Here is a 13,786-nt window from a genome sequence, read left to right as displayed (position 1 = left end):
CAACGCGGCCGGCCGGGGACCGGAGCGGAGCCGCCCGGAGTGCCCTGGGTCCCGCCTGCCGGCGACCTCTCACCAAGAGCGGCACGGCTGCGCCCAGAAACGTCTCCTTATGAAGTCGTTGAAGTCGGAGGCCAGGGTCGTGCCATGGAGACGCCGCGGCGGATGCAGTCCGGCTCCCGCGGCGGCTCCTCCCCGCTTCCGCCTCCTTTTCCGACACCCGGTCGGCAGCTCGCCCATTGGCCAGTTCAAACCCCCCCTGGAGCCTCTCGGGGATCGCCATTTAGGCCCAGCCCCTGGCGTCACAGAGATACCCCGCCCCTCGGGACGCTCCGCCCACTTCCGGGCCGCGCACCCGTCGCCAGGGAGACGAGCGACGCCTCCCGGCGGGCAAGCCGGAGCTGGCCCCGCGGTTCAAGGATTGCGCTGGCTTGGGTCCGCTGGGGCGTCAAGGCCCCGGCGCGCTCCCCTGGATACGAGCTAGGAAACTAGGTCCAAGCGGGGTCGTGGAACTCGTTCGTGGCCTGGGCCGCGCACCGTCTCTGGAGGCCCAGGCCCGCGTCCCTGTCCCCTCCTTGCAGAAATGGACTGGCACACTGCCCCGACTCCGCCCAGGCCCGCACATCAGCTGTCTTTGCCCACACGAGGGGAAGGGGAAGGGTTGGCATTCTCGTGGCCCCTCGCGGCCTTCCTGCGCGCTGGCACCGCCTCTCACCTACTCTGTGGAGGTTCCCGTTGGGCCGCCATCTTCTCAATTATGCTTGCTTGTCCGCCAATCGTCTGGGGGTCGTCACGCGGCTCACAATGCCGCCCTGGATTCTGGGAGGCTTGAACTACCTGCGGGCGGGCCAGTGTCCGGACACGCAGAAACCTGCCCTGCAGCCCATACGTGTGCCCCGGGGGCCCAGCCTGTCCGGCCCGAACGGGAACATTCCAGGCCCCGCCTCTCCCGCAGAGAACCTGCTCTTTTTGCCTTCACGCTAGGAGAGTTCTTGCTCTGTGCTACATAGCACTGCTCCCGTTCTCCACGCTGTGCGCCCAGGGGTCCCCAGCCCCTCTTGTGACCCAACCCTGCAAAACAACAAATAAGCCGAAACCCGGACACTGCCCAGCAACTTGCTGATCATGAGTCCCCCGCCCTGACGTGGCTTTTGCAGACCTTTGACTTTCCCCACAGCCCCCTACGTCGACTATCGTTTTTCACAGAGGAAAATAAAGTCATCTAATGGAATATTCTCAGCCTTCCCCAGAGCACTCTCTCACACTCTCTCATCTTTAACTTCCTCCATTGTTAAGTCTTCCCCCTTCAGAGATGAGGTTACTTTTGACAGCTCAAGACAAACCTCCTGTTACTGGAAGATTTAAGTCAAGCATTTCAGTCAATTATCCCTTTACTATTCCCAAGGTAGAATCCTTTCTCAGTGTCCTCCAGTCTGTTTTTTGGTTGTTTTTTTTTTTTTTTTGGTCGGTCGTGGGGCTTGAACTCTGGGCCTGGGCGCTGTCCCTCAGCTCTTCAGCTCAAGGCGAGCGCTCTACCACTTGAGCTACAGCGCCACTTCCGGTTTTTTGGTGGTTTATTGGAGATAGGAGTCTCACGGTCTCTCCTGCCCGGGCTGGCTTTGAACCGCGATCCTCAGGTCTCAGCCTCCTGAGTAGCTAGGATTACAGGCGTGAGCCACCAGCGCCCGGCTCTGTCCTCCAGTCTGAAGCATACATACGTACCAGTCTGTACTACATTCCAAACCCAACCTTTCTCCCATCTCAGCTTCAAGGTTCATGACCCTTCATGCTAATGCCACCAGACAAAATAAAAGATTTTCCCAGCCGGGCACCAGTGGCTCATGCCTGTAAACCTAGCTACTCAGGAGGCTGAGATCTGAGGATCGCAGTTGGATGCCAGCAGGAGCAGAAAATTCTATGAGACTCATCTGCAGTAAAGCTGGAAATGGCACTATGGCTCAAGTGGTAGAGCACTAGTCTTGAGCACAAAGAAGTCCAGGGACAGCACCCAGGCCCTAAATTTAAGTCTGGTGAATAACAACAATGAAGATTTTCCCTACTCCTAAAGGGATTTTGCATATGTGTCCTTCCCACCATCTAATAAGTCTTGCCTTTCCCAATGCAGTGCTTTGTAACAAATCTGAGAATGGGCAAGACAGATTTTACACTCCTCCAACACACACACACACACACACGTTTGCACACATATACACAACCATGAGAGGAAGCAGTAACAGAATAAGATCCTTAGAACCCAGGATGGTTGAAGACAGAGGCTGTTGTCTATGAAGGCTATGGAATGCGCGCACGCGCACGCGCACACACACACACACACACACACACACACACACACACACACCCCAAAGTGTGGTAGCTCAAACCTGTAATCCTAGATACTTAGAAAGCAGAGATCTAGAAATCTATTCAAGGTCATCTTGCGCAGAAAAAAAAAAGAAAAAAGTTCAAAGACACCCTCTCAACCAACCAACAAAAACAGGATTGGTGGGGTGGTTTAAGGGGCACAGCACTTGCCTAGCAAATGCAAGACCCTGAGTTCAAATCTCAGTATCCTCCACCAAAATAATAAAGTATCTCTACTACAAGTCCAATAAAAACATCATGTAAAACATTAGAATTTCTGGAAAGAAGATTTATATAGTCTAGAAATTATATCTCTTCTTATCCATATGTAAATGTTTTATGACATGTTTTCCTGTGGTACTGACTAAATCTTACTGGTGCTAGAATAGTTTATTAAATGTTTGTTTTTACAGGAATGTTTTTATAGGAATAGGTCATACATGAGCCCTTGGGTCCCATTCCCAGTAATGCAAAAATAAAACAAGAATTAACTCTGGGGTTGAGAATGTGGCTTAGTGGTAGAGTGCTTGCCTAGCATGCATGAAGCCCTGAGTTCAATTCCTCATAAACAGAAAAAGCCAGAAGTGGCCCTGTGGCTCAAATGATGGAGTGCTAGACTTGAACAAAACAAACTCAGGGATGGTGTCCAGGCCCTGAGTTCAAGCCCCAGGACTGGCAAAAAAAAATGGGTCTGGGAATATGGTTCAGTGGTAGAGTGCTTGCCTTGCATGAGCAAGGCTGTGGGTTCAATTCCTCAGCACCACATACACAGAAAAAGTTGGAAATGAGTGCTGTGGCTCAAGTGGTAGAGCACTAACTTTGAGCTGAAGAGCTGAGGGACAGCGCCCAGGGCAAGTTCAAGCTCCACGAGTGACAATATATATATATATATATATATATATATATATGTATATATATATATGTATATATAATTGAACTCTGCGCTCATGTTGACCGATTGTCAAATTATAAAAATAAAACTGACACATTTATGAGCCAATGTAATTAGATAATTAGATAAGTATCAAGAGATTCAATTAATGAAAACATAAAACTTCTGTATGCAAGAATCTTTCACAGCTGTGTGCTGGTTGTTCATTCATGTCTGTAATCCTAGCTACTCTAGAGGCTCAGATCTGAGATTTAATTCAAAGCCAGTCCAAGCAGGAAAATCCATGAGATTTTGTTTGTTGTTTTTGTTGTTCTGATATGGAGGTTTTTACTCAGGGGCACTGTTCTACTCTTCCACTTGAGCCACAGCTCTATTTCTGGCTTTTTGCTGCTTAATTGAAGATAAGAGTTTCATGAATTTTCCTGCCTGGGCTGGCTTCAAACCGGAATCCTTGGATCTTAGCCTCCTGAGTAGCTAAGTTACAGACATGAGCCACTGATACCCAGCTGAATCTTGGTTCTTTGTGTGCAGTGTTGAATATTAAGAAGCTGCCTCAAGCCAGGAGCTAGTGGCTCACACCTGTAATCCTAGCTACACAGGAGGCTGAGATCTGAGGATTCAAAGCCAGCCCCGGCAGTAAAGTCCGTGAGACTCTTGTCTCCAATAAACCACTAGTAAACTGGAAATGGCGCTGTGGGTCAAGTGGTAGAGTGCTCGCCTTGAACTGAAGAGCACAGGGACAGCGCCCAAGCCCAGAGTTCAAGCCCCAGGACCGACAAAAAAAAGAAAAGAAAAAAAAAAAAGATGCTGTCCCAAATTCAACAAAGACCTACAGAGAGTAGAAAGATAGCAAGGAATTATGTGTAGGCAAAGTGAAATTCACCTCAAGGTGTGAGGTGGGCAGTTTGGATAAGGGGTTGTCAGGGCCTGAGGTTTGATCATCCAATAAAATGAGGTTACAACATCATATAGGCCTGAGACTCTCCCCTTGTGGCTCCTCCTCAGAGGTTTGCACAGTTGCTTTTGGATGTGGGTGCTGAATAGGCACCTGTGCGTTTGGTCCTCTCTGCTCTTTTTCTTTTAGCATGGCCAGTAGAAGAACATAAAGTGTCCATTATACCCTCAGAGCACATGCTCAGCTTTGACATGGGGTGTATGTTGGACAAAGAGGTTATTAGGTTATTGTCTTCAATCACTGGTCCAGAGCACAGGATATTCTGGGGTCTTCTAATTGCACCACTGACAAGGTGAATGAAATCTTGTAGTCTGGACCTTGCTTATATCTGGCTAGCATATCAGTGCAGGTGACACAGGGTAGATGGAATGGCACAGGTGACCTCATGGACTTTAATTGGAAGCATATCAGTCTGAGGCCTAATCAAAATGTCTAATATTTGTGAGAGGATGAGAATCCTAGCTGCTTGATAGGATTCAAAGGAATATTATATAGCCCACACTTCAGCTACAAGTTTACTAGTGGGTTATTGGAGATAAGAGTCTCACAGACTTTACTGCCGGCTGAAGATGTAGCTCAATTGTAGAGCTCTCAGCTGCCATGCATTAAATCCTGGACTCAATCCCTACTAGTCCTATAGAGAAAGGGAAAGAAAAGGCAAGAGACAAAAGCATAAGCAAACAATGAAGTCATCTCTCTAAGAAAATTATCTATATATATTAACACACATGAAAGCAAGTCTGAAGGAATATTACAACAACTATTAAGCTGGGCACCAGTGGTTCACGCCTGTAATCCTAGCTACTCAGGAGTCTGAGATCTGGGGATCATGTTTCAAAGCCAGTCTGGGCAAGGAAAGTCCATGAGACTGTTTTTTGTTTTTGTTTTTTTGTTTTATTTGTCAGTTGTGGGCCTTGAACTCTGGGCTTGGGTGCTGTCCCTGCACTTTTGAGCTCAAGGCGAGTGCTCTACCACTTGATCCACCATGCCACTTTTGGCTTTTTCTACTTTTGTGGTGCTGAGGAATTGAACCCAGGGCCTCATACATGCAAGACAAGCATTCTACCACTGAGCCACCTTCCCAGCGCCCATGAATTTGTTTTCTAGCTGCCAAAACCAACTACCACAAACTGAGCCAGGTAGTAAACGCATGCAGACGGGAGCCACTTCCTCTGTAGGCTCTGGGGAAGGGTCCAGCCCAGGCTACTGCTCCTGCTCCTGGCACTTGATTGACTGGAGTCAATCATAACATCTCCCTTTCCGTGTAAGGCCATCAGATATGTTAGAATACCTGCTGCACTATAACTAACCACACCTGCTGCTGCCCTAGTTCCAAATTAGGTCATGGTCGGAGACACTGGGGAGTTAAAACTGCAACATATAAATCTAGGGATGACACACCACATAACATAGAACTCAGGTAACAGCGCTGGCTGGGAGTTGCGCAGGTGGAGGAGGAGCTGTGGGCTGCAGAACTGGGCCCAGGCCCGGTCACAGTGCAGAGGATGTCCCTTCAAGATCCTCAGCATGTCAGCCAAGATCTGCCTCTCCATCCACCCCAGGGTCTGATTACCACTGTTTCCACCCAGAAATGCTTCCTCGAGGATCCTGACGCAACCCCACAGCACTGCCCTGGGGGGAAGGAATCCAATCTGTGTTGCTAAGATGATCTGGATTATTATTGTCTCCCCACACCCCTCAGAGACCTCAAGTTTTGTCTGGAGGAGCTGGTACGAAGGCTGCTGCAGCCTGCGGTTCTCACAGTGTGGCCCAGGACCCACAGCATCAAGGTCCCCAGGGAGCTTGTTAAAAGTGCAAATTGTCTGGCCCTACTGGAAAGGAGACTTGGAGACCAGGCTCCAGCAAACCCCGTTTTTATTTTTTATTAATATTTTTAAATTGAGACTAAGTGATTACATAAATTTCACAAATTTCACAGTATTGTGAGGGCATGATACTTAGTCACAAACACCTTTTAACCTTCACAAGGCAAATTGTCATTATCATGGTCTATAATGTTTGTGCATTCTATGAGCTTTGACAATACAACTTTTTCTTCCACCTTGGGTGATAGGTACATTTCTTTCCTTTTGTTTAGTGTAACCCTCTTTCTCTCTCATTCCCTCCTTCCCATTGCTGCCCTTAACTTGCTTAGTTCATTTTCATTCATGTCCAGTGCAGCTGAAGGGCCCCTTTGTTGTATTTTTCCGTTTCCCTCTGATTCTGTGGCCTCCTCCTAGCCTCCCTCAGATGTGCGACTCTGTTTTTAGTAAGTTCTCCAGGGGTGTCTACACCCCTGCTCAAGTTTGAGAACAACTCTCAGAGCAGTGAGACATGGGTATTGGTGGGCAAAGCTAGTCAGGCCCCTTATTTTCTGTGGGCTTAAACTCAGGGTCTTACATTCTCACTTGGCTTTTTCTAGCCAAAGCTGAAGTTTTGCCATTGGAGCCACCCATCCAGTTCTGTGCCCCTCACCGGTTTTTTTGTTGTTGTTTTTGGTCGTGGGGCCTGAACTCTGGGCCTGGGCGCTGTCCCTCAGCTCTTCAGCTCAAGGCTAGCGCTCTACCACTTGAGCCACAGGACCACTTTTGGCTTTTTCTGCTTATGTGGTGCTGCGGAATCAAACCCAGGCCCTCATGCATTTGAGGCAAGCACTGTACCACTGAGCCCCTTCCCAGGCCCCCCTCACCCTTTTTTGTGTGCCAGTACTAGGGCTTGAACTGGGAGCCATAGCTTCACTTCTAGCTTTTTGGTGGTTAATTGGAGATAAGAGTGTCACTGTCTTTCCTGCTGGGGCTAGTTTCAAACCGCAATCCTCAGATCTCAGCCTCCTCCTAAGTAGTTAGCATTCAGCTTCTCTATCATTTTTTTTCTTTTTTCATTATTTTTTATTTTTGCCAGTCATGGGGCTTGCACTCAGGGCCTAGGCACTGTCCCTGAGCTTCTTTTGTTCAAGGCTAGCACTTGAACCACAGCGCCATTTCCAGCTTTTTCTATTTGTGTGGTACTGAGGAATTGCATGCATACTAGGCAAGCACTCTACCACTGAGCCACATTTCCAGCTCTTTTTTTCTTTTAATTAACATACATTAACTGTACAAAGGGGTTTCATGAGATACTGGCTCCATGCTGTCTTTTCTTTTTTGTCTGTCATGGGGCTTGAACTTGGGGACTGGGTGCTGCCCCTGAGCTCTTTTGCTCAAGAGCTAGTGCTCTACCACTTTAAGCTACAGCACTACTTCTGGCGTTCTTTTTTCTTTTTTTTTGGGTCAATCATGGGGCTTGAACTCTGGGCCTAGGCGCTGTCCCTCAGCTCTTCAGTTCAAGGCTAGTGCTCTTCCACTTGAGCCACAGAGCCACCTCCTGTTTTTTAGTGGTTTATTAGAGGTAAGAGTCTCACAGACTTTCTTGCCCAGGGTAGCTTTCAACCATGATCCTCAGAACTCAGCCTCCTGAGTAGCTAGGATTACAAGAGTAAGCCACCAGTGCCTGGCTCCACTTCCAGTTTTCTAATGGTTAATTGGAGATGAGAGTCTCATGGACTTTCCAGCCCATGCTGGCTTTGAAGTGCAATCCTGAGATCTCAGTCTCCTAAGTAGCCAGGATTACATACATTAGCCACCAGTGCCCAGCTAGCATTATGCTTTGTCTGTTGTATTTTTTGTTGTTGTTTTTTGCCGGTCCTGGGGCTTGGACTCAGGCCCTTGGCACTGTCCCTGAGCTTTATCGCTTCAGCCACAGCACCACTTCCCGTTTTTTTCTGAGTAGTTTTATTTATTTTTTTATTTTTTGGTCCGGTCGTGGGGCCTGAACTCTGGGCCTGGGCGCTGTCCCTCAGCTAGCACTCTACCACTTGAGCCACAGCTCCACTTCCAGCTTCTTTTTGCTTATGTGGTGCCAAGGAATCAAACCCAGGGCCTCAGGCATGCAAAGCAAGCACTCTACCACTGAGCCACCTTCCCAGCCCCTGAGTAGTTTTATTTATTTTTATTTATTTATTTTTTTGGTCCAGTCCTGGAGCCTGAACTCTGGGCCTGGGCGCTGTCCCTCAGCTCTTCAGCTCAAGGCTAGCGTTCTACCACTTGAGCCACAGCACCACTTCCGGCTTTTTTCTTTTTGTTTATGTGGTGCTGAGGAATCGAACCCAGGGCCTCAGGCATGCAAGGGCAAGCGCTCTACCACTGAGCCACCTTCCCAGCCCCTGAGTAGTTTTATTTTTTTGTTGGTGGTGGGGCTTGAACTCTGGGCTTGGGCACTATCCCTCAGCTCTTCAGCTCAAGGCTAGTGCTCTACCACTTGAGCCACAGTGTCACTTCCATTTTCTGGTGGTTTATTGGAGATAAGAATCTCACAGTCTTTCCTGCCCAGGCTGGCTTTGAACCGAGATCCTCAGATCTCATCTTCCTGAGTAGTTAGGATTACAGGCATGAGCCACTGGCGACCAGCCTGAGTAGTTTTTTGGACATAAGAGTCTCATGGAGCCGGGCGCTGGTGGCTCACGCCTGTAATCCTAGCTACTCAAGAGGCTGAGACCTGAGGATCGAGGTTCAAAGCCAGCCCGGGCAGGAAAGACCGTGAGACTCCTATCTCCAATAAACCACCAGAAAACCGGAAGTGGCGCTGTAGCTCAAGTGGTAGAGCGCTCGCCTTGAGCTGAAGAGCTGAGGGACAGCACCCAGGCCCAGAGTTCAAGCCCCACGACCAACAACAACAACAACAAAAAAGAGTCTCATGGAGTGGGCACCAGTGGGTCACAACTGTAATCCTAGTTACTTAGTAGGCTGAGATCTGAGGATTGTGGTTCAAAGCCAGCCCAGGCAGGAAAGTCCATGAGACTCTTCAATAAGCCACCAGAAAACCAGAAGTGGCACGGTGGATCAAGTGGTAGAGCCCTCGCCTTCAGCTGAAGAGCTGAAGAACAGTGCCCAGTCCCAGAGGTCAAGCCCCATGACCAATAAATAAATAAATAAATGTGAATAAAATATCTAGCCAGGCACCATTGGTTCATGCCTGTAATCCTAGCTACTCAAGAGGCTAAGATCTGAGGATTGCCAGTTTGAAGCCAGCTCTGATAGGAAAATCTTTTATACTTTTTTTTTGTTGTTGTTCGTGGGGCTTGAACTCTGGGCTTGGCGCTGTCCCTGTGCTCTTCAGCTCAAGGCAAGTGCTCTACCGCTTGAGCCACAGCGCCACTTCCAGCTTTCTAGTGATTTATTGGAGATAAGAGTCTCATGGACTTTCCTGCCCGGCTGGCTTTGAACCTCGATCCTCAGATCTCAGTCTCCTGAGTAAGTAGGATTACAGGTGTGAGCCATCGGCGCCCAGCTTCTTTTATACTCTTATCTCCAATTAACCACCAGAAAACCAGAAATGGAGCTATGGTTCAAAGTGGTAGAGTGCTAGCCTTGAGTGAAAAATCTTAGGAACAGCATTCAGGCTTTGAGGTCCTGAGTCAAGCCCCACAGCCAAAACAAAAAACCCCAAAAATCTGGGATTCTCAGATCTCAGTTTCCTGAGTAGCTGGGATTACAGGTATGAGCCACTGGCATCCGGCTTGATACTGACCTTTAGGTATGACCATTTCTCTCCTAGAAAATGAAAACTTGCATCCACGCAAACACCTGTCTTCAAATATTCAAAGAAGTTTTACTTCTAATAGCTCTCAAATGGAAACAACCAAGTGTCATAATAATGATCAACGTCTTAACTAAATTATGGTTGAGGCATACAATAGACTCCTACTAAGCCATTAAAACACCTTGGAACACACAAGGGAAACCTGGAAGCATCATGCTGGGTAGAAGACAGACTTGAAAGGCCACACACTATGAGGGGCCATGCACAGGACAGTTTGAAGAAGCAAAAGGCCACAGAGCATTGACCAGTGCTTCCCAAGGGCTGGGCGGGCGCGGATCTGTGACCACTGGCTGGAGGTGGGCCTGCCCGTGGAGATGAACATTTACCCGTAGGGGATCTCCCATGTGATCACAGCCGGCCCACGCTTCTGTCTCCAGCCCAGACCGAACCTGAGTCCCCAATTTAGGATTCTAAATACTACTTATCACGCCCATCTGAAATTTAAGTTCAGGATAGCTATGCATCTGTGACTCATGCCTGTAATCCTAACTACTCAGGAGACTGTTAGGAAAATGGAGGAGAAAGGAAAAGGAAAAAGCTGGACTCAGTTCTCAACTGGCTAGGAGCGTCTATTGAGGACAGTGAGGAACCCAGCCTTCCCGTGGGCTTTGAGACTGAGCTACGGAGAGTTTTGAGTCAGAGTTTTTAATAGAGTCTGAGTGAGGAGACAGGGCTTACTTAAGTTTAGTACTGGGGTGGGGGAGGGTGGGACTGCAGACATGGGCAGAGAATAGGGTAAGTATTCCCTTATCCAAGGTCTCAAGCTTTTTAATGTGATTTATTTATTTATTTAGTCAATTGTGGGGCTTGAACTCTGGGCCTGGGCACTATCCCTCAGCTCTTCAGCTCAAGGCTAGCACTCTACCACTTAAGCCACAGCGCCACTTCCGGTTTTCGGTGGTTATTGGAGATCAGAGTCTCATGGACTTTCCTGCCAGGGCTGGCTTCAAACCGTGATCTCAGATCTCAGCCTCCTGAGTAGCTAGGATTACAGGAGTGAGCCACCAGTGTCTGACTAAGGTCTCAAGGGTTTTGTTGTTTTTTTTTTGGGTCCGGTCGTGGGGCCTGAACTCTGGGCCTGGGCGCTGTCCCTCAGCTCTTCAGCTCAAGGCTAGCACTCTACCACTTGAGCCACAGCGCCACTTCCGGTTTTCTGGTGGTTTATTGGAGATAGGAGTCTCACGGTCTCTCCTGCCCGGGCTGGCTTTGAACTGCGATCCTCAGATCTCAGCCTCCTGAGTAGCTAGGATTACAGGCGTGAGCCACCAGCGCCCGGCTCAATTCTTACCTTTTCCTGTGTAGCACTTGAGACCCTCTAATTGTGTATGTGTATTGTGTGTGTGTGTGTGTGTGTGTGTGTGTGTGTGTAAGGGGGCTTAAATCATGGTCTCTCTTGGATAGGCTCATGGTTGGTACTCTTCCAGCTGAGCTATACCTCCATTTCAGGTTTTTTTTTTTGGTCGGTTGTGGGTCTTGAACTCTGGGCCTGAGCCCTGTACCTCAGCTCTTCAGCTCAAGGCTAACACTCTACCACTTGAGCCACAGTGCCACTTCCAGTTTTCTGGTGGTCAACTGGCGATTAGTCTCACAGACTTTCCTGCCCAGGCTGGCTTTGAATTGTGATCCTCAGATCTCAGCCTCCTGAGTAGCTAGGATTATAGGTGTGAGCCACCGGCTCATTTCAGGCTCTTTGCTGGGTAACTGGGGAGAAGTAGCTTGCCAATTTGTGTATCTGGGCTGACTCTGAACTGAGGTCCTCCTATTTACACTTCTAACATAGTTGTGATGACAGGTCCTTACCACCAAACCCACCTTTGTCTCATTAGTTGAGATGGAGTCTTGACAGCTTTTTCCTTGGGCTGGACTTAAACTGTAATTCAGCCTTCCAAGTAGTAGGATTACAGGTGTGAGCCACCACATGTAGCTGAAGTCAAGTAAGTTAAGTGCTGAGTTTGGAACCCAGAGCCTTGTGCATGCTGGGTAAGAGCTTGCTGCTGTGCTACATCCTCAGCCAGTCCTTGCCAGTTTAATCTCGGCGGTGACCCCACACCCTATCTTGGCACCGAGCAGGAGCTCAGTCGATCCACTGAAGGAAGACAGGGGCACTTGAAGAAGTGACTGGCCCAAGGTCACAGCCCTTCAGGACTAACGGCCCAAAGTCCTTCCCACAGTCACGGCAGGTGCTGGCCCTCACCCCTAGGTCAGAGCTCAGGGATGGTTCAACCTCAGAGGGCACTTGTGGGGTTCTACCAGAACTGGGGTGCTCACACAGCGGGGGAGACGCCAGGACCGGGGTCCCTGCCCTGAAGGAGGCTAGGGCTGCCAAGGGCAAGGAGCCATGTCCTCCTAACCTCTCCAGACCCCAGATAGCTGTGGGGCCTGGAAGCCTGGTCTAGACAGCTAGAGGAAGGAAGAAGGGCCAGAACAGCCCAAAATCTTGGAGCTGTGACTGCCTCCCTGGCCCCAGGGTCCTGTGCATCACCCTCCTTTCCACTTCCATTGCCATCACTGACCAGCAGGGGGCGCGCTGGTCCACAAAGTCCTAGCTGCGCCTCTAGAGGCACCACTGCTCCTCGCCCGCCTCTTGTCCGCTGGGCCTTCTGCAGGCATGAAGTGGGGCGGGGGACAGGGGTCTCACTGACAGCTCTCAGCTGGCAAGGGCTCAACCTAACCAGCAAGGTGAGGCTGGTGATAACCATGTCAGCTCCACCAGGCGATCACTTGTTGCCCAGTTACTTGATAGCTACTCAGCTCAAGACTTAAAGTCTTCCCAAATCTACCAAAGGAGACAAGACTGCCCAAGAGGAGTGGCTCCTCTCCAAGACAGCCAGCAGGAGGCGATGCTGGGCCGGTTGATCCTCCTCCCCTGGCTGCCCAACTCACCCCAGATCCAACTCAGGCCAGGGAAGATGCAAAGCGATTCAGCCATGAGTAAAGAAGTATAAAGTGCAAATACAGCAGGCTTTTATTGAGGGCCTACTATGTACTGAGCACCAGGCCTGCAGTGTCCACTTCTCTGTTCTTCCCATCAACCAAGAGGGTGCTGGTGAGGTCCAGGTATAGAGCCAGGGAGGAGACTGAGGAGGAGGTAGACAGGGACAGAGGGGTCCAGGAGCTGAATTCTCAGGGAACATATATCTGGGGTCAATCCAGCTTCACCCTGGAAGCTGAGGTCCAAGGCCTGCATTGAGTCCCACACTTTCACTATGTGGCTTTCTCACTTGGTGCTCTACCACCTGAGCCATGACTTCAGCTTGGCCTTTTGATAGTTAATTGTTGATGGAATCTCCCAGACTTTTCTGCCCAGTCTTCTAGGACCCAGCTTCCTGAGTAGCTAGGATTACAGGTCTGTGCCACTGGCAGCTGGCTGGGCTCCATCTTGAATGGAGGGCAGAGTGGCCAAACGTAAGCTGACAGCGAGGTGTGTGCTGGCTCCCGGTGACTCCTGCCAGTGATCTCTCCCTCTGCTCCAGGCACTCTTGCTTGGACCTGGGCCAAGAAAGGCAGGGAGAAACAAAGAACGAGAGTGTGAAACAATCAAAGAGAGACAAATGCCAGCATATAGGGAGAGACGGAGCCAGATACAGGCAGAGGGAAAGAGCTAGAGACAGACAGAGAGACAGAGAGACAACCAAAGACACAGACACAAAGATAAAGCTGGACACCGACAGAGACAGGATGGCTAGGAAGAAGGAAATGGAGCCAGACCGTCTTGTGTGAGGAGAGGAGAGGAAGCCCAGGTCTCGGGCAGGACTGGGGGCTCTTCCTGGCCTCACCTAGAGCTCGTCCCGGGGACTGGGGTGAAGGCTGTGCCCATTGCTGCCAGCCAGGTCCAGGTGGGGGCCACGCAGGGACTTCTGGGAGCCGGTCCAGCTGATGATGCGGCCGCTGTCATCATCCCAGGGGGAGGATGTCTCTGTGTCGCTGAGCCATTCGCTGTCCCC

The 13,786-nt window shown here is 49.8% G+C and overlaps 2 protein-coding genes across 2 annotated transcripts in view; both read right to left on the bottom strand.

Moving 5' to 3' along the window:
- Window positions 1-237, bottom strand: part of Odf2 (outer dense fiber of sperm tails 2) — a 38,222-nt gene extending 37,985 nt beyond the window's left edge. The window contains exon 1 of the mRNA XM_013021267.1: window positions 74-237. Within this exon, the coding sequence (XP_012876721.1) occupies window positions 74-237 (164 nt within the window). The remainder of the gene's footprint in view (window positions 1-73) is intronic.
- A 12,903-nt stretch (window positions 238-13,140) lies between these two features.
- Cercam (cerebral endothelial cell adhesion molecule) overlaps window positions 13,141-13,786 on the bottom strand; it is an 11,616-nt gene continuing 10,970 nt past the window's right edge. Inside the window, exons 11-12 of the mRNA XM_013021266.1 lie at window positions 13,619-13,786; window positions 13,141-13,331 (exon numbers count right to left, since the gene is read on the bottom strand). Of these exons, the coding sequence (XP_012876720.1) occupies window positions 13,619-13,786 (168 nt within the window). The 3' untranslated portion in view covers window positions 13,141-13,331. The remainder of the gene's footprint in view (window positions 13,332-13,618) is intronic.

The sequence above is a fragment of the Dipodomys ordii genome, unplaced genomic scaffold (assembly GCF_000151885.1).
Source record: "Dipodomys ordii isolate 6190 unplaced genomic scaffold, Dord_2.0 Scaffold55, whole genome shotgun sequence".
NCBI lineage: Eukaryota > Metazoa > Chordata > Mammalia > Rodentia > Heteromyidae > Dipodomys > Dipodomys ordii.
This window is presented reverse-complemented; position numbering and strand designations above follow the sequence as displayed.